This window comes from Terrapene carolina, unplaced genomic scaffold (assembly GCF_002925995.2).
Source record: "Terrapene carolina triunguis isolate 2854851 unplaced genomic scaffold, T_m_triunguis-2.0 Scaffold53, whole genome shotgun sequence".
Taxonomy (NCBI): Eukaryota; Metazoa; Chordata; order Testudines; family Emydidae; genus Terrapene; species Terrapene triunguis.
In genome coordinates, this window is record NW_020664404.1 from 6834192 (window position 1) to 6855355 (window position 21164).

Below are 21164 nucleotides of genomic sequence, written 5' to 3' on the forward strand. Positions count from 1 at the left end.
TAATTTTACACAGATTGGCAGTAAGGTCTCAGCACTGACTTAACTTCTGGATATCATGAAGTATTAACAATCTCCAGAATGTAATATGCAGAAAAACAATTGTTCATGTTGATTTGCATTTCCTTTATTCATTTACCTGGACTAACTCAACTAGTAGAATCCACTGATTTCCTAAATGGTAACTAACATACATTAAACTATTGCTAGATGAAATTTTTCTAATGAAGTTTCTTCACTGAAAAATAACTTTGAGCCTAAAATGAAAAAAAAAATTCCATTTTTTCATAAAAGTTCATTCCTCTTTTTTCCCCCGTCATTTTTGAAAACTGAAATTGTGTTTGATGGGGGAAAAAATGGACCAAAACCTGCTCCTACAGTATTTGCAATCATTGTCCCTACTGGGCTAATTTTTTCTGACTTATGTGACCAATCTTTTCTCACACCGAACGAGACAAGAAGAGGAGGGTATATTCAAAGTTGATTCTATAAGTGACTGCATGAATGTTACTAATACATTTTGGTACTTTATTTTTTAAGTGGTAATCCATTAATTATTTGGAAATTATAACCTCAACCCACACGTTGTAGCAAAACCATTGAAAGATGAGCTTACTTTTTTTTTCAGATCTTAGGCTCCAATTTCAAGTTTTAAACAATCAAATCTGATTAGGAAAATACACACACAACTTCAAAAAATGCAAATTCCCGTGAATGTTTTAGGCCCTGTTTCAGCAAAGCATTTAAAGACAAGCTTCAGTCCCATTAAATCAATGAAACTTGCTGAAGTGTTTTGTTGAATCTGGGTCTAAAAGAGCAATCTCAAAAGATTTCTTTGAGACTGGGAAAATAGAGAAAAGAAAAGTTTCGGACCATATTCATTGACTTACTGTGAAATGTTTAAATTTATTTCAGGTTACATTCGTAATACAAGCAGCATCTCCCCTCGAGGTTACTCTTCCAGTTCAACACCTCAGCAGTCTAATTATAGCACCTCCAGTAATAGCATGAATGGCTACAGCAATGTCCCAATGTCTAACCTGGGAGTTCCCAGCTCACCTGGTTTCATTAATGGCTCTCCAACAGGATCTCCCTATGGAAGTAAGTGCCCACCTCTTTGGTAGCACCCTCTTTTTTTTTTTTTTTTTTTTTTTTGCTTAAGCCATACGTGGATCAAACTTTGCATTTAGGGTGTCTTTCAACTAAGGATCTCAAAGCCTTTTACAAGCCTTCACAATTTGTTATATCCTTCCCATCCCAAAGTTACCATCAGAACTGTCCCCCTTGCTGGTGGTCTCAGCAGAGGCCAAATGCTCGCTTATAAATACGTCTTATATATTGTAATAGAAAAGGATCCCATGTCAGTGGTTTTATCCCTGCTCCATAACAAGATGGTTGTAAAATACCTGTTATAATTTTTATTAGATGGGTTAGGTTTTTGGAGTCATTTCTAGACCCTCTAGGTGTTTCACCTGGGACTCTGAAAGAAGCCTATAGGGAGTTATTCACCCAAATCACACTAAGGGTATGTCTTCACTGCGGGGTGTGATTGCAGTTCATGTAGACATATCTAAGCTAGCTGTAACAGGAATGTCCCTAGCTTTTTTACCCTCCAGGGCAGAAAACATTTTTGGTGTCCCCCCACCCCGACCAATCAGCAGAGCTAAAAAAAACGAAAGGCAAATGCCACAGCAGTATGGTGCCCCCTGGAAGCTGGTGTCCAGGGCGACAGCCCCTAGCACAAGCCCTGAGCTTTAATCTGCCTACTTCGGGTCCCTGAGCAGTGAAGCTGAGGCAGTGAGCACTTCAGCCATCTGAGTAAATATCCAGCATCCCAGGTGGACTTGTATAGTCCTGAAGTGCACAGTTCTGCAGCTTCACTACTCCAATACCCAAGTGAGCTTGGATATGTTTCCTTGAGCTGCACTCACACTCCGTGATTGCAGTGTAGACATAGATTGGAGCTAAGCACCTAACTCCCTTGGGGAACTTTGACAATCCAAGCCTCCCTCCCTGTTAGAATTGAATGGGCTGTGAAAGCTAAACTACCCCTCCTGCCCCTAGAGGTTTCCTCCAAACAGGATTGGGACAGAGTGGCAGGTGGAGTTTATACTACCATTGCCATATTCTCTGTAATAAACATCCCTCTATAAAAGGAGGGCTCCAGGTCTGTCAAGCCAGTGCTACATTTGATTTGTGTGTGGGGGGGGGGGGGGGGGGGGGGAGAGAATCTATTGCACACGATGGCCTCAACCTGAGATTATTCCAGACAGTCAGCTAAGGCTTTATTGCCTATCTATGGGTTCCTATGTGTAAGGGGCTGCACTACTGGGAACTAATAATTGCACGTGCTAATACACGAATGCAATGAAATTAGGGTTAACATACTTCATGTACACAGTATGACCCAGTATAAAAAAATAGCACGAGTCTGCACTCGCTAATGGTTTGCAATATCAAATGGAATTCGGCTGTGTTTTAGATAGAAGGGTTCTTGGTTTAATTAAAACTACTTTTGAATTACACCAGTGAACCTCTCCTCCATGCACACGCAAAAATAAATAAATCTGAAACTTGCCTCTTCTATTGTTTTTGTGCTGGTAGAGTTTCAAAATGGCCAAACAGATGTTTTTCAAATTTTTACATACAGCCTTCACTTCCTGGCTGCGCGCTCCGTGCCAAGTTTCAGCTCAGGGAGAGAATTTTACGGCTGTATTATAAACCCCTGACAATAGGCGTTTATAATGAAATGCTGACAGACCCCTTAACTAAAGCAAATGTTCTCTTCTCTAAGAAGAATAGATGCAGAGCCTTGTGTGAAGGGAAGAGGGTGTTTACTTCATTTTGGTCTCTGCCAAGCTGCAGCTCCACTGATATCATCACATAATCCATGCTGAATTACTTGTAAAAGATACATTTAAAGTCACTTAATCCCCATGAAAACAATAGAATTAGCAGTAACTGAGGCCTCAATTGAGACAGTGTTCCTGCAGAGTTTCACTTTAATCTTGAGCTATGAATGAGTGACAAAGGGTTAGGAGAGGAGAGGTCTGGGAGTTAGACCCCACTTCTGGATCTGCTACTGACTTTCTCTGTGCTTCAATTTCCCGATCTGTAAAAATGAAGACAATGTGTACTATCCCACACTGATGGACTGAGGCTCAACAGGATCCTGTAAAGTGCTTTGAGCATCCTGGCTGAAAGTAGCTCTCCAAGTGCAAATTATTTTTTCTTTTGTTAAAATATAGCACAATGGGTGAAATTCTATGGCCTGTGTCATGCAGGTCAGACTAGATGATCATAATGATCCATTCAGGCCCTGAAATCTTTGAATCCATCACAGTTTTTGGGCACTTGAAAATAATGTCATTGCTGTTAGAGCAGTGATTTAAGTTTAAAAATAATATGCACAGCGTTCAGGTGGATACAGGGTCTGCTCCCTGTTTAGTTAAGGGGAAGTTTTGCCAGTGACTTCAGTGGGAACAGGACTGGGCCCCACACCGTTTCGCTGCAATTACTTTAGACTAGCACTCTGTTCAAGTCTGAGTTCTTTGAGTTTATACAAACCTCAGTCCATGCAGACTGAGTTTATCCCTGGCCTCCCACTTTGAGATGCAGTTCGGATTAACAGGTTGCTTTATTGTGCATATTGTTTATTTCTTAATGGCAAACATACAGCTGTTTCACACTTCCAAGGTTAACATAATGTTGCAGGGGGAGAGGGGTTTCTAGACGTATCAGATATTTTTTTAAATCAACATTTTTCAGATGCATGTATTTTTGCCCTCCTCTTCCATTGGGGGAAAACTAAAAACCTAAATATGTTTAATTTCATTTTGGTTGCAAAAAATTGCATTTAGATTTAAAACTTTCCATTTTGGGGAGGGGATATTGTTACCATTATTTAACCAGCCCTCCCCCCACTCCCATCAACTTATTTAGGAGCAGATCCTCTTGTTTCATACAACCCATGAGTAAAAAAGCATTATCCTCTGTAGCTCCTTCATATTAACAGTTCTGGGCTATCACTCTGCCATTTTTCAGCTCTCAACCTGAAAATATTATTCCCCAAGCTTATATTTAATTTTACCTTAGAAAAACTGTGTTTAAAGCATTTTGGGATATGATTTGTATGAAAGTAGTATTATTAAATAAAACTGCATCCGCTTGAGACATACCTATCATCTGAGCATGTTTAGCTATTCTGTGATAGGAACAGCTTATTATTAATAGTATTTTTATACACACATAACTGAATCAAGGTGGGAAAACAATATTTCAGGCAATTTTACCTCGCCTCTTATCAATTCCATTGCTGATGATGATCACCTCTTTTTTTTCATTTTGCAGTAATGTCTTCAAGTCCAACAGTTGGCTCTTCCAGCGCTTCTTCCATCCTTCCATTCTCCTCCTCCGTCTTTCCTGCTGTCAAACAGAAGAGTGCCTTTGCCCCTGTCATCAGACCCCAAGGGTCTCCCTCCCCTGCCTGCTCTAGTGGCAATGGAAATGGGTTTAGAGGTAAGAGATTTACAATTGATTTTCAGCCTGCACATATGTAGCAGCCCCTGTACTGTAGCAATAACATATAGGGCTGGAATGATCTTGTGAGCAGTGAGTTCGAGGGAGCTATGCAGATCTACAGCAGCTCAGGATCTGACTTGTGTTTATGTACAAAAAAGATTCTAAACATCTCAAAATGAAAGTGCTACAGATAAACTCAGCATGTGGCACCCAGGGCCTTTTGTGTTGTGAGAGATTCACTAACCTTTCCCCCCACCCCTACACAGGAGGGGAAGGGGGATGTGTAAGGCGGTATCTTAAATTGCTGCATTTTGAATGTATTTTTAAACTAGGCGCAAAGGCCCCAGAGCTTTTGGGGGGGGTTTTTCTTTTCTCCCCCCCCCCCCCTTACCATTTTTTCTAAATCTAAATAGAACGTGGAGATAGATCCAAATATTGGGCCAAATGCTATAAATCAGCATAGCCCTGGAGAATTCAAGAAAGTGACCTTGATTTCAATGGAGCTATGCTTGACTCACACCAGGCGAGGATCTGGCTCACTTAAGCGGTAGCTTAGACATCGCCTATGTCGACAAAACTTACGTCACTCAAGGGTGTGAATATTCCACCCCCTTGAGCGGTGTAAATTAGGCTGGCATACGCGCTCGTGTGCACAGACCTATGGCGACAGGAGAGGGTCTCCCATCAGCATAGAACGTCTTCACCGCATGCGTTGCAAGTGTAGATATGCCCTAATTGTATTTAAATACCGGCTCTTTTGAAAACGAGGGCTTCTGCCCACAGTGCTAATCCACAGTCCTATAGGAAGCAGCCAGTTTCTTAAAACTTGCTGCAGGAGTTAGGCTCCTAGAGGGAGTTGAGCATTTACAACCTTTTTAAAGGTGATCTGCAAAACAAATGTGAACATTGAGATAAGAATGGAGGGCTGTCCTCCATTCCTTTCTAAACAGGCGATGGGGGAGGCATGCGGCACACACATACACACTCCAACTTGTCATTAAAAAAAAAAAAAAATTATAGGTCCTGTGAAGTGATCTGGCTCCTTCAGGGTTCATTAGAGATACCTTAGAAAACACAGCTCTGGGACTTCAGCCACGCCAAGAGTCAGTGGTAATTCCAAAATGAGCCCTACAAAACGCACCTGTTTGGGTGCATTATTAATCCCTACCTAGGCCACAGGGAGTGCACATAAATTTCCTTATTTTATAAAAGAATCACACCCCATATGCGCGTCAGACAAAAATAATTATATTTTTAAAAGCTAACTTATAAAAGTGTGCTGTAGCTGTTCCAAAAAAAAAAAATTGCCACTTACCTGAGAGACTTCATGCCTTTAATACAGGTCCATATGAAGCAAGTTAGTTTCAGTGAGATTTCCTGAATGTTGTCTGTGTCTTCAGATAAACAGAAAGAGACCAGTACATTTCATGAAGAGGGAGAAAAGAATACAGATAAGTTACTTCTCTCCCAATCTGTTTAAAAGGGGGTGAAAGGATTTGAAGAAAATATTTGAACTGTAGGTAAATAAGGCTTTGTCTACATAGAGGTTGTACCCATTTAAAATCAGCGTGTGGGCGCTCTTAAACCAGTTTGAGTGCCTCGTATCAATTTAAGTCACTCTTAAATTGATTTAGCAATATCTACATAAACCACTAGAGAAGCCCTAAGCTGCTTAATTTAGGATGTGAATTTAAACTGATCTCGTTAAATTGGTGCAAACCCTTATGTAGACATTTTTATTTTAGTTTACTTTGAACTTGTTCCCCATAGACTAGAGCTTAACTGAAACAACACACGTTTGCACCAGTTTTAGCAAAATCTGTTTTTTAAAAAGCCTTAGGGCTTGTCTGCACCATAGTGCAGTGCACACTACAGGGGTGTGAATTATAGATCGTGCTAGCGTGTTGCACCCAAGCAGCTCCATGTAGAATGAAAAGGTACCTCGTTCGCGTTGACATAGGCCTGTTTGAAAGGGAACTACACAAGCCCTTTGGTAAACTGCTCCAGCTTGTGTAGAGACAAAGCCTCATTTTAGGAAGTCCCCTAGCATGTTGTAAGCTACTCAAAACGGTGATTGTCCCGCTCACCCTTTGTAGCTACGCTACGCAATCCAAAGGAAAGAGAAGTATATAAAACAAATCAACCACCTCAAGGTAGCCAACCTCACTTGGAAACACCACTGTGCATCTACACTAGGTTCTGACCTCTTACAGCTGTGTTATGCTAGTAGGGGTCCACCCCAGGCTGCCTCAAAGTAGCTAACTCAATTTTTACAACACATTTTGTCCTAGTCTAAACATACCCAGTTTGTCTTGTCTATTTAGATTGGACGCTCGGCTACACTTTAGATCAAGGTTCCATTTTTGAATCGTTTACAAAGGTTTAATAAATAGTTAAATCAGTTGTTCAGTCAACAGGTTGCTTATATCCGTCCATAACTCATGTTGCTCAGTGTCTAATCCATCTATTAGCCCTTCATCAGTGGAACCTGTGACCAGCAGCTCTTTGGGGTGGAACTCACTCTCTGTCATGGGTGGTCTCCATGTGCTTTTTGTACAGGTCCCAGTGTGGATGCAGTTATAGCAATAAAAGGTACCTTTAAACTGGCATAGCTTATTCCCTTTCCATATGGTAATAACTCTAAGGGGAAAAAAACAAATCTTTATACTAATCCAACTGGGTCTACACCAGGGGAGTGTAGCTAAAGTTAAAGCAGTAAACTTTTTACATTTAGACAAGCCCTCAGTGTGTGTATGTACAGTGCCTGGCACAAGAGGTCCCTGTAGGCAATACTGTAAATACTAACCTCAAGAAGCATTTTAATTTTTCAGAGAAGGGTAGAAAAGCTACCTCCCAGCAATGAGATGTTAGTGGCTCGCACCCAGGATCCTTAGGCCTGGTCTAGACACAGTTTTTGTATCAATTTAACTATTTATTTAAAACTGATACAGCTTTTAGTGTGGATGCAGTTTTATAAAGGTGCCTGTCTACCCCTATATATCTTTAGTATACTTAAATTGATACTATACTGGTTTCACATCACTACAGTGAAACTAATACTAAAAATTGCATATAGACCAGCCCTCCGAGGACACTGGCTATGCTGCAATTCAGATTTCTAATCCTCTGCTGCGGCAGCACAGTAACGCCATTTAGGGACCCTCCTGTTGACTTTTGGGGACTGTCGACACTGTGGGAATGTTCATTTGGAAATTAGTCCATGGGTCCGGAACCTTTTCAAAACACAAGTTGCCCGGAGGCAGGGCTCCTTTGTCAACATTATTTTAGGGCTGGCCTAGACTAGGATAAAAGGTATCTTTTAAAAACACATTAGCTAAAATGTTTAGTGCATTCTAAAATCCTAGTGTAGACAGGGCAAGTTGGACTCTAAGATGTTGGGTTCACATCCACCAGTTAACACATGTTCTAAAAATGTACATTTTATTGGAGCATGGCAATGCTCTTAGTAAAGCCTGATTTAACCCACTTCTTAATCAATGGCATTCTTTCCATGAGCAACTTCAGTGGATTTTGAATCATGCTCATGGAAATGAAGTATATAGCCTAGCAATGAAAGCACAGGCCAAAGAATCAGATGTAGGTTCTATTCCCAGCTCTGATATTGGGCAAATTATTTGACCTTGTAACCCTCTCAGGGCTTGTCTTCACTACCCGCCTGGATCGGCGGGTAGAAATCGATCTCTCGGGGATCGAATTATCGCGCCTCGTCGGGACGTGACAATCGATCCCCGAATCGACGCACGTACTCCACCAGCCCAGGTAGGAGTAAGCGCCGTCGACGGGGGAGCCGCGGCGGTCGATTTGCCGCCATCCTCACAGCGGGGTAAGTCGGCTCGGATACGTCGAATTCAGCTACGCTATTCGCGTAGCTGAATTTGCGTATCTTAAATCGATCCCCCCCAGTGTAGACCTAGCCTCAGTTTCCCCATCTGTAAAACAGGAATAATACTTACATCCCTCACAAGGCTTTTTGTGAGCCTTAATTTAGGGCTTGTCTAGACAGGAGCTATTCCTGATTAACTCTCTGTGTGCATGTTCTTATTCCAGAATTAGTGTCCACACCAGAAGTTAGTCAGGAATAGCTACTGCGCTTTAAATTCACACTCTGCTTTAATCACAATTAACTTCTCCGTGTAGACAAAGCCTTAGTGTTTGTAATGCACCCACTAGTGCAAATCCACCCTACCTGTCAGCTAAATACCTTTGAGAATCTGAACCTTAGTCTTGCCACTGGTAGAGTTTACAGCAGTGTTTGCAACGGTGGGAAATGTTTGCCAAAATCCCCTTGCGATCCTCAGGTGGAAGCTGCTAGAGAAGACAAAGTATTGTTTTATAAAGCAGATGTAGAAAGCATGCCATACCTTAAGGAGTGAGGTTAGATAGCAATCCCACATGCCTCGAGAGCCAACCCACCCAAGCCATGCGGGGATACCCTCAGATAACCCCATCCTGTGCCATGTGTTCCTGCTTACATCTTTCCATCTGCTACACATTCCCATTATATAACAGGACACGATGGGGTGGAACAAGCAGCAGTCCATCGTGAACACCATCCAATTCTATACACACTCCAAATTGATAGCAGGCGAGCCCGCGCCGAACAATTGCATGCTGATTTCATGTCATACGTCAAGCCCGTTTAAAAACGGCATAGGGAAGATATAACGTGACGTGACATGAGATGGCATGATGAGTGCACTATGCCTAATCATCTCATCGCAGATGTAAGGCAGCTGATAGGAAAGCAAGCAAATTGGAAACTGCTGGAATGCTGACTGCCTAGATTACTATTGGCCAGCTCAGGACATTTCAATAGAAAAATAATGCAAGGAACGGGAGGCAATCCTCAGAAGGTCAGTGGTTCAGTTAACCTGCAGGACCCTAGCCAATCCAAAGGGAATTAAAGTCTTGTCTACACTTTGGAATATCCCCAACTCAGCCATCAGCATAGCTGCAGAGAGTCTCAAAGGCCACAGAAAGGCTTTGGGGGGTGGCACCCATTGGGGCTGACCCCAGCTTGAAGATGAAGTGACTTGTTCAGGGTTGCAGAGCTGGGAACGGAACTCAAGTCCCCTGATTCTCCATCCAGTGCCCTATCCTTTTCCAGGTTTGCCCTCGGGGCTCAGCAGTGATGCAGCTACCCAGATTGTAAGCTCTTTGTTTGCACAGTGTCTAACACATGGGCGACCTGGCAGAGGCTTCTAGACACCACCACAAATATACACATCAATAATACACCTCTGGCTGACTTATCCCTGAGCATAGACAATGCCTTAAGCATGTTACAGGTTACCTGGAAAGGATTTTTTTTTAAATTGGGTTTGTTCTCATTTCAGGCTGTCTAAACATCATAAGATTTTTGTCAAAAATGCTATTTTCTGCATGTTATTTACATTTGAAATATAGAGGGCTGTCAGTATTTTTCCCCAGTTTCTTGGTTGTAGAGAGAAGTATTGGAAAATCACACTTCAGAACAGGGGGTCTTTTTTCCCAAGGGCTGTTTAGCCATTGAAGTGTTAAAGTTTTAAACAGTTTTCATAAAAAGATTCCTCCTCCCTTTACTGTTGCTCAGTTTCACTCTCTGAGATGGTCAATTTCACTAGTTCGCCAGGTGCCTTACAATCATCCAGACCTCCATTTCTAGTGTAAAATACAAACAGGTTTATTTATCTATTTTTAATTGGAAAACATATTTCAGGCCCTATTCATCATACACCATAAAGAGAGGGAGGGCAGGAAGGTCTCAGTGTCCAACTTTTCTTTGATGCCCAGCTGTAAAGGTATGTCTACACAACAATCAGGCAGGGTGGTAACAGCACTGAAGCCATAATCCAAGTACAAGCCCATCAGAAGCCTGGCTGCATACTCAGGTGGCTAGACTATGCTGCTGTGGCTTCACTGCTATTTTTATCAAAGCTAGGTGAGGTGTGCCTATATGTGCTGCCATCACATTTCCCAATTGCAGTGTAGACATACCCTAAAAGACTATCAATTTCTTAGGGCTGGATGGTGAACTTTGCAGGAAGGATGGGAAGCGACTTGGGATTCACGAGCAAAAGCTAGTCTTTACTAACCCTAAATTCCCTCCTCAACGCCTGACCTGGTCAGGAGAATGACAGGTCCCAAGAAGACAAGCTCTAGGGTTGAGTCTTGAGTGGCTGCAGAAGAGGAAAGATAAGGAACAGAGACCTAATCTACACACACACACCCCTTTGCATCGGTTTAGTTAAACTGATGCAAATCCTGATGTGGACACTCTTAAAAGTAATTTATTTTGGTTTAGTAGAAGGTCATTCCTAATTGATTTAGGCTTATTGCAGTTTAGCTTTTCTTCAACTGCAATAAGAGTGTCCACGCAGCTTTTTGCACTATTTTAACAAACTTTTTTTTTTTTTTTAAACCACACCTTTATTAATCTGGTGCAGATTTCCATGTAGACAAGCCAAGTTAATGTATTTCTCCTTCTTCCCTTAAGATTCCAGGGGCTTGTCTAATCTGGCAAAACGTGTGGTGATTTAAAACACCACTTAGCAGCTAGTGTAGACAGAGCTGTTTACAAATGTGTTAGCTGCTCAGTTAGCATGCACACCTATAGTGGAATACACCTGAGCAATCACTCAAAGAAGAAAATTGGGTTTGACATTTTTCCAAAACAGCGTCTGCTTTCCAGGGAAAATTTCAGCTTCATTTTGAAAAACCAAAACACCCTACAATGTAAAGGTTTTAGTCATTTTCCCTTTGGAAATGCCATCACAGTGCCTCATGCCCCCCATCGCCTCTATGGGCCAGACTCCCCAGCTGAACTACATCTCCCATGCTGCACCAGGCTGCCTACATTGTAATCCATAATGCTTTCTTACCTTAACCTCTGCAGTCTAATGCCTATTACAGAGTGGCAGCTGGTGTAACTCACTGGTGTTCTGTGTGGTCCCCTTCTTCTAGCCTTATCACTTGATTCGTTACACAAGGCAGCCTGCAGCAATTAAAGGAGGGAGAAAATTTAATTGGCACAATTGTTTTTATAAAAAAGCAAAAACAAACAAACCCACATTTCAATTTAATACAAACATCTTCATGGTTGAAACACAGAGACTTAAACTTAGCATTCGCCATCCATCATCCCATCTGTATTCCTGGCAGCTATAGCAAGCTCTCTGTTTTTCATACTGAAACCCATTAGTGAGGCCACAGCTGATCAAGTACAGGCGTTCTGGGCTACAGTCAGCCATGGAGGCCCTGTGGAGTAGAGTGTGGACTCTGCCAATATACAGAGAAATGTTATTTCCACCCTCCCCAGCCCTCACATTCTGATTTGGTGGGGACTGCAATTTTCTGTCCATGTGAAACTACCATGAGTTCACTCACATGTGCAGGAGTGAATGCTGTGTTTTGCTAGAAGGCAGTGCCATATATCCCTGACACATGCTGGACAAACAGAAGCCAACAGGGCCACATCTTACATTACCTGCATTCTAGTCAACATCCTTCCCTCAGATCATAGCATATTCTTCACTCAGCCATCAAGTGCTTAAACAATTTGCCCGGTTGGGGCTTAATTCCCACACAACTTTTACCATATGCAAGTGAGAGGCTACGTTGGTCCTTTTGTTACAGCAGAAGATTAGGAGCTGCATCCTAATGCCACTTACAGAGCAACAGCATTTCATTTTCTTTGGCAAAGTTGAAGGGGTTTTGAAAATGTAAAACCCTAGACAGCTTTCATTCTATGACAAAAGGAGGAAAAACTAAAAAACTCAAAATATTTGGTTGTGATGAAAAACTGGAAAAATCTTACACACACACACAACCCTGAAAGTTGCCTTAAAAAAAAGTTTTGAATGAAAAATTTCAGCCGGGTCTATTAAGAGCCAATGGGCCTGATTGTCAAGAGATGCTGCAGCTCCCATTGACATCAGCTTGAATTGTGATCTGCCCACAAAAACAAGGCCCAATAGTTTTAGAGTTAAACCCTCTTATCAGCATGTAAGCCAACAACTTACTTGAATTCCTTGGGGGTTGGCAGTGCTGTAGCGTACCACTCTGAATAGCCATCCACTGTTGAAATGGAAGCTACCATCCTCTCACTTCCATGAAACAACATGATGGAAAAGGCAACTGATGATGCATGTCTACTTGTTCCAGACGAAGCTAAGTGTAATTGCAAAAATCAATTCTAATTTTTTTTTCAATGATTAAGCCAGACACATTTTAATTTGGCAAACATGTTTGACTTCTTATCCCAAAACAGTGATTGCATTGTCACCACATTTGTTTAATTCTAATTCAAGAGATCTTTGAAAAATATCAACCCTACTCATATTTAAATTGCAGCTTTTGTTGTTTCATAGCTAGGATGCAAAACCTGAGGTTTATATATAAGTGAAAGACAAGGCCTTTGCTAGAGGGAAACAAACAAAGAGGTGGCGGTGTAGGGAGTTAGTAAAGGGAAAGGGAAGATATCTAAGAACTTGTTAGACCTTGGACTGCTTAGGTCAGGCTGTGGTGAAACTTCTTACATTGGCCAGGCAGCCTTATCAAAAAATTACCATGGTAACTGCAAAAAAGGCTGGGGCGGGGTGTAAAAAGCAGCATTTCATATTTAAATAAGAGTAAGTGTATATATTACATCCAAAAAACAATGTTAGAAGAACGTTAAAGTTGCAAAATCAAGCACCCAAAAATTAAGACGTGCCAGAATTAAAGTTGCCTGGGCAACCTGTCAAGATCCCCAGCCTCTCTCTGTCCTCCACCCACCTGTCGCTACCCAGCAGCATCCCCCACACACCCCAGGTCTTGTCCCCCTTGTCTCTGATTTTTATAGGTGATGAGCACTGATAACTCTCATTGAGTTAACTGAGTGCTTAGCACTTCTGAAATACCATGCCCATGAAATGGGTCTCTATAAACATGGCTACACACACACACACACACACACACACACACACACACACACACACACTTTCAGATGCCTAGAGATTATGGGTGCCTAACTTGATATCTTATGGGGGGTCAGTTTTTCAGAAAGGGCTGAACACCTGCCTCTTTAAAGGGGTTTCAAGTTAGCCACCTAAAAATCACCAGTTGTTTTTGAAAATCTGGTTCACTGCATGTGAGGTTACATTACTATAATACCCTGCCTCTTTAAAATTCTTCCTAGCCAGCTAGGTGAATTCCATGAGTAACACTGAGTTCTTTTCCCTACAAGGCAGGAAGAAATTTAAAGGGTCCATTGCTGTGTAGTGTCTATTATTAATTACACACACCGAAGAAGCCTATCACCATAGCATCTGGGTGTTATTTGTGTTTGATATATATATATATAAAAAATTCTCCAACCTTGTGACAATTTTCATCAAGTGTTTCAGTTGATAATTGCAAGCTGTCAAGGCTAATACAATAAGGCTCATCTCTAATTCTTTTTCCATTTCCCTCCAAGAAATAAAAAAAACCCTCTGGGATAATGACTGTGCTTTCTATATTCCCAACTCATCAGGGAGTGTCCTGCATTGAACCACCTTTATTGAAAAGTTACATCGATTCAATATATAGTAATACAGGCAAAAATAATTACAGCTTTGCTAGCAGTGTAAGACCTTAATCCAAACCTCACAAACATTCAATAAAAAGTAGTACAGGCTGGGAAATAGGCTTTTGACAGCACAGCCCCAAAGGGAAGTGGGGGGGAAGAGGGTGGGGCAGAGGAAAGAGCAGCAGATCCAAGCCGTTTACATGAGCTATGGAAAGAAGTGTGTGCACATGGGGGGGGGGTGTAGAAAATATTCTTTAATCTACTTACTCATTGCCACAGAAACAGCTGGAGGTGCAGTATTCAGATGGCAGTGTCAGGGGTGATTAGAGCTCAGCCCAGCACTAGGAGAAATGAGTCTAATTGGTATCGCTGCCTTTTTTATCTGTAAGAATATTAGCCCAATCCACTGGACTGTACGGCCTCTCTTTTTTTTTTTTTAATTAAAACAGTAATGAATTTAGTCAACATAATCATTCGGACAACTCTCCCACCTTAAAAAGAATCCAGGGCCTGGTTCCCACCCAAAGTTGCATCAGTTTAACTAAACCGGCAAAGCTTTGTCTACAGCCCCTCTTACATTAGTTTAACCAGTGCCACTTGTGTGTGCAGACATGCCCCAGCTGTGTTTCTTTTCTCTACAGGAGGAGGAGAAGGGACTTGTTCATGCACAGGGAAGCACACTGTCTGGAGTCTGTTTCAAGCTGTGGCACTAACCATCCTTTGGGAGCCCATAGAACAAGGATCACACCACCTTTTTTGGGGTGGGAAGTATCTTAACACATCATGGGCATTAACAGAAATGGTCACTTCACCTCTTAGTGGCTTGGTCTCCCTTACTGTAATGTAGGAATAAAAATACCTACCTACATGACTTGTAAATTGCTTTTAAGATCCTTGCATGAAAAATGCTAAGGAATTCTTAGAGATGCAAGGTGGGGGAGATCATGTCTTTTATTGGACCAACTTGTGGATCCATAGGTCCTACAGATACCTGTCACAATATGTGGTGGACCACCTCTATTGCACTGAATGCCCAGTCACAGCGATGTGGATGAAACCAAACAATCACGACACACTCATGTGAACTCACGCAAAAAAATGATGAAAGGCAAAAACACCCTATCGCTCATGAGCAAACATTTTTCACAAAACAATCACTCCATATGTGACCACCTCTTAGTCCTTGTCCTCAAAGGAAACCTGCACAACACCTACCCAAAGAAAGAGCCTGGGAGCATAAATTCATAACTTTATTCAGACGATTTTTAGTGTCTTGCAAAGACACTGGATTTATGGCTTATTATAACAATCTATAACCCACTATCTCCTCTTTTTTTTGTCCTGTGACTGCAGAGGTGTTAACGGGCCATTTTACCTTGAATGGTCTCTTAGAATGTTTGTTAATTGCTTACGCTAACCAAACTGTTCCACCTTGTATTTAGCTGTGACACACTGAGAACTTACAGCAGCATAGCTACCATGGTCAAGGGTGTGAAAAATTCACATGCCTGACCAATGTAGTTAAGCCGACCTAACCCCCAGCGTAGACAGCGCTAGGTCAGGGAGGTGGATCCCCTCCCATTGGCCTAAGTAGGGTCTACATTGAAGTGCTACAGCTGCAGTGGTGGAGCTCTGCTGCATAGACAAGCCCTTAAGCGCCACAACGGTGCAGGTGTAGCACCGCTGTAGTGGTTTACGTGTAGACATACCCAGAGTACCTTTCCCAGACCTGAAGAAGAATTCTGTGTAGCTAGAAGTTGGTCCAGTAAAAGATATTACGTCACCCACTTGTCTCATTAATATCCTGGGACGAAGATGGCTACAACAGCACTGCAAACAAGGAATTCTTAGGACATTTTTTTTTTTTTTTTTTTAAAGAAAGATTTCACTCAGCAGCAACAATTAATCTAGACTGGTCAGTTTCACTCTCTCTTTCTGGCTCTGTGCCCTAAAATTGCAGGGTAGCTTTATTCCTCATCATCATTTACATATAATGCTAAATGATCCCAATTGTGGGCCAGATCACCAGCTGCTTAAAATCAATGTAGCTCCACTAAAGAAAAAATGGAGTTATGCCAGCTGAAGATCTGACGCTATTCCTGCAATTTACTTTAACACAAACATAAGGGTGAAATTCAAGGCTTTGCAAAGACAGGACTTTAAGTACATGAATAATCTGACTGATTTCAATTGGCATAAATCTTTGTAGGATTAGGGCTTTACACTGAAACCAGGTCCCTTTGAAAATATGACCTACTAGCTTTTGTTTTTAATATATATATAAACAAAACAAAAAACTTACCCAATGAAGCCTTTGGGAACAGTCCCAATTTGGGGCAGCTTAAAATACTCCGGTTGTCTGTTAGGAAAGATACAGCTGCAATTAAAGCCGGTGAGAGTGACTAGTAAATTTACATGTGTCCAGTGTTCTGGGAATGTGCCCGGTAAACTACAGTGATTCAGAGAAAGGGGGTAAACCAAGTGAAAGAGAAGCTGGTGTGTAATTTCTACGGAAGCTAAATGAACAAAACCCAGTTCTGGTCACTCTCAGATGAATTGGGAAATGCAACCCTTGGCCCAGATCCTGTAAGTGTTTCAGGTGCATGGCTCCCATTTGATTCCATGTTACCACTGCCCAGTCACAGCCTAACCATTTCTGCGAGTGAGACATTTAAAGCTGGGGAGTTGGGGAAGGAGAATGGAGGACCCAAGCAGAGTTTTGACCCCCAAAAAGAGAGAAGTGCCAGACATTACTGAACTCTACTAAGGATATTGAGCATTTTTTGTGTAAAACCAGTAGCAGTTACTACGGTGATGGGCAGGGCAGCAGTATAAAACTCTAACATAGATGGATGACCTCCCTCTCAATAAGCCAATATTCATTCCTAAGCATCATCATCTGACTAGGCACCCTTTAAAAAAAAAAAAAAGATTTCCTTTTAAGTAAGCAGTTTATACAGCACTAATTCAAAATAAATAATTAAAATCAAGGCATGAGAATTCATTCTCTGCCTCACTAGGGTTTGGGGGGAGATGGGGAGTTATCTTTAATGTAGTACAGAGGAAAGGAGCTGGATTGACAGCCCTGGAGACAAAACCTTGTAACTCATGCACAGAAGGAAAACAGGATGGGAAATGGCAGTGCAAACTTCCCCCAAGTTGCCCTACTATGATGTGTGACCCCCGTTCTGGAGGGGCCACCTCTTGGGAGCTGGAAGCGGGGTTGTTTTCATGTGTAGTCCACCTTCGGCCACTCTGCTGTGACTGCTCACCCAGGGATCTGGTGGTCGTGGTGTGTTTTGACACTGGAGCCTACATTTTGAGAAGTGATTAGTGATTTCGGGGCCCCAACGTCAGACACCCGAAAGGGGGCTGATTTTCAGGGAGTGCTGAGCACCCATCCTGTGAAAATCAGGCCATTTGAAGGCATCTCAAGCTGGGCACGGTGCTGAAGCCACCAACTCACTTCATTTAGCCAACAAGCAACATCAGAAGGCAAGAACTTTTGGAGGAGTTTATTCTAAATGAGTAGTTCATTCGTCACTTGTGGCAAGCTGGTTGGGTCACATGATGCTAGTTCCTCTTTTCAAGCTGCTAACTGGCACTAAAAGAAGCTGAAGGGTCAGCGCAGGCCTTGGGCACTGGTGCACCTCAGTCCCTCCTATTCTCTGCCTATGGCACATAATAGTTTAGTCTCCTGTGGGCTGTAATACTTTGGTCTAATTTCAGTTGTTGGGTTTAGTGTGCGGGTGCTGGGTGGGGTTGATGGCCTGTGATACACAGGAGATCAGGTGTGATGATCTGGTGGTCCCTCCTGGCCTTAAACTCTATGACTAATAAACTTGCCTAGTATTACTTTTCCACAGATAGTTGCCATAGGGATATTTGATCACAGGTGGGAGAGGAAGCGGCTCACATGTCAATTTCTCTATTAAGGCATGGCTCACTATTTTGCATTCATAAAAGAGCCGCCAAAGTTTCAACCTTGTCAATCTTCATTTTCAGCCATGACTGGTCTTGTCGTTCCCCCGATGTAAAAGAAGAGGACGTTTTCCTTTTGTTTTGTTTTTCATTTTTCTTTTACAGCACAAAACTACTTATTGTGATGGACCACTAAAAAGAAAGAAAAAAAAAAAGCACTACAAGCTCTTTTTTGGGGGAAAGCCACGCCCAGAAAAAATAAAAAGGAAGAACTGCTACAAATCAGACAAGATAGGAGTCTGGATCTTTTACGTGTTCCATGTTTCTTATGTAGCCATGTCAACTCCTAAAACATTGCAAACAAAGAATCAGCCAAGAGCCAGGATGGACAGCGGTTGGCATGATGGGGTCAGAAACACAAGGTCTTTTTTGACGGACATGAAACCTTCCTAATGTTTGTAAAATATGAAAAGGAAAAAAAATTGGCAAATGATTCAAGCTTGATATTTTGGATACTATTTGTTTTACTTTGTAGGGGAAAAAAGTTGAAGTTTCTATTTTCTATGGAGCCTTTCAGATACCAATTTAGTTTATGCAGAAAAACAAACAAACAACAAAACAGGGTACCAGCATGGAAGAATTTCTAGGACAAATTGACATGAATGATGGAACTTTTGGTGTATGTGTGTGTTTACTTATAGTTTAACCTCTTTAAAAAAATGTAAGATGTTTTACAATTATTTAAATAAACTTGTAACTTATTGTATGTAGAGGTAGCAATTAAGACCTTTTTTGGACTTTTTCCTCCTGTTGTACAATGAAGAAAAAAGATGCAAAAATGTAGTGACAAGTTTAAGAGACGTACTATTATTGCTGCCGTTGCTACTTCTCTCCCTCGCCCTCTGTTGAACTATGTGCAAGGATGTATAGGATTCTTTCCGATTAACTCATCACAAACTTTTATACACATTACAGTATATATATAAACCAGTAGTTAATGTAAGAATTTTATCCACATCTTTTCCCTCCTTCGCCATCTTTTGCTTCACTTAAGATTTTCAGGTACTGGGATAAGGTGGTTAGTTTCAAAGACCCTATTGGTAAATGAATGGCTTCTAAGGGCATGTCTACACTTACCTCCGGAGCGATCGATCCAGCAGGGGTTGATTTATCGTGTCTAGTGAAGACGCGATAAATCGGCCGCCGAGCGCTCTCCCGTCGACTCCGGTATTCCACCGGAGTGAGAAGCATAGGCAGAGTTGACGGGGGAGTGTCAGCAGTCGACCTACCGCAGTGAAGACACTGCGATGAGTAGATCTAATTACATTGACTTCAGCTACGTTATTCACATAGCTGAAGTTGCGTAACTTAGATCGATCCCCCACAGTGTAGACCAGGCCTCAGTGTTTGAACAAATCAGGTTTTCATGTGATGATGAGTTTATTTTTCAAATTCTCACATGGACAGGAGGGGGATCAGAAAGGTTCTCTAAATGATTGTTTTCCATGAAGTTATGGCAGACTTACAAAATAGGATTACATTTTATATTAAGGGTGCAGTCATAAAGGGTTATGTAATAACAATAATAATTAATAATACAACCTAACTCTGATATAGCACTTTTCATCAGTAAATCGGAAAATGCTTCATAGTCGTTAATGTACTTAATGATTAATACATTTCAGTAAATGGTCATTCAATGGTTGTGCAATCCAATAGGTTATTTTTGCCATCTTCCACTGATGTTCTTATAACTAGAGCTAGCTGTAGTCAAACAATGCTAAGTATTTTTAATGGGAAAAAAAACCCACCAAATTTGTTTGGTTCAAAATTTTCAGCATTTCAACGAAGAAACAAAAAAGAAAAATTTTACTTTTCTTTTCCCATTTTCTGTTTCAAAATGGAAAAAAAGAAGAAAGGAAGCACAAGGGGAGGGGGAAAAGCCACACCAATGAGAGTGTTTTGGTTTCCTGATGAAAAATGAAAAAACGGTCATGAAAATTTCCATTTAGTTGAAGAGCCATTTTTCATAGAAAGGTTTTCAACCAGCTCTTCTTATAAGTGTCTCTAACACACATTACATATGGTTGTAACATTCTTATAACATCGATTAAGAATTTATTTAACTATTTATAAATGCACCCTTAAGATAAAGCAACACCCAACATCCGATTTGCCCATTCGCCAAGGAGAATCATTGTGTTTGATGGGTGAGTAAATTATTAGTTTATTCTGTGATCATGGTAGAAGGGGAGTGAGTCAACATTCATGACACTTTGGCAGTGCTGAGCTAATGTGTATTTCTATTTTGGGAGTGGATTAGTAATAGGGTATAAAGCCTCAAATCTAGCCCAGGTTATTTGTGACTGAAAGCTGCTGTGTCCCCTGACTTCATAGATCTTCGTCTAGTCTCTAGTGTACAGGTGTTTCCATCTCAAGAACCAGCATTATAGGACCATATCCTTACAAGCAGACACCTGGGTAACTTTACTCACGTAAATAATCCCAATGGAGACAATGGGTTGGATTGTTACAGCTCTGATCCTGCATTGCGCTGCACCAGAGTTGAACCTGCGTGAGGCTCCGTCTTCAAGGGGTGTAGTGCAGGATCAGGGCTTATGTGAGAAATTTTACTGAATGTGCCCAAGTGTTTGCAGGATCTGGCTCTTAATTAGCTGCCAGCTCAGCAGAGAGGCCAAGGAAACACAAATGATCCCTGTGGGACAGAACTGGGAGGCAGAGGAGGGAGACGCTTGTGTTGCTGCTGACCATGCTGTGGCTGTTTGATAGATGATCAGTTAGGTGCTTTTTTCACTGGCATGAAATCCACTTTGAAAAGGGATTTATTTGCTTTTAAAATCAACGCCCCAATTTAAAGAGCAGCGTAAGTGGCAATTAAGTGTACCCTCCAGGAAAGAATTGGTTGGGAATATTTGGTGTTCCAGGAGCAGAATCATGAGTATGGAGTTAACCAAAGTCTTTAGTTAGACTAGATAAAATGTCTGAATTCCAGAGAAGATAAAATAAGATAACTTACCATTAACGGTGGTTGTGAGAATTAATGCCTCTGCAGATCCTTTGTGCGCCCTTAGCAACATCTGGGAGTGAACAGGTGACTCTTCTTGAAACCAAATGATCTGCAGAAGAAGGTGAAAGGACCTTATGTGGTAAGGAG

At 41.6% G+C, this 21164-nt stretch overlaps 1 protein-coding gene across 2 annotated transcripts in view; it reads left to right on the plus strand.

The window, feature by feature from the left end:
- EBF2 (EBF transcription factor 2) overlaps positions 1-19315 on the plus strand; it is a 177363-nt gene extending 158048 nt beyond the window's left edge. For both annotated transcript variants that reach the window (XM_029912902.1, XM_024212148.2), the window contains exons 14-16: positions 913-1098; positions 4348-4515; positions 18074-19315. In XM_029912902.1, the coding sequence (XP_029768762.1) occupies positions 913-1098; positions 4348-4515; positions 18074-18105 (386 nt within the window). In that variant the 3' untranslated portion in view covers positions 18106-19315. The remainder of the gene's footprint in view (positions 1-912; positions 1099-4347; positions 4516-18073) is intronic.
- Positions 19316-21164: the final 1849 nt, after the last annotated feature.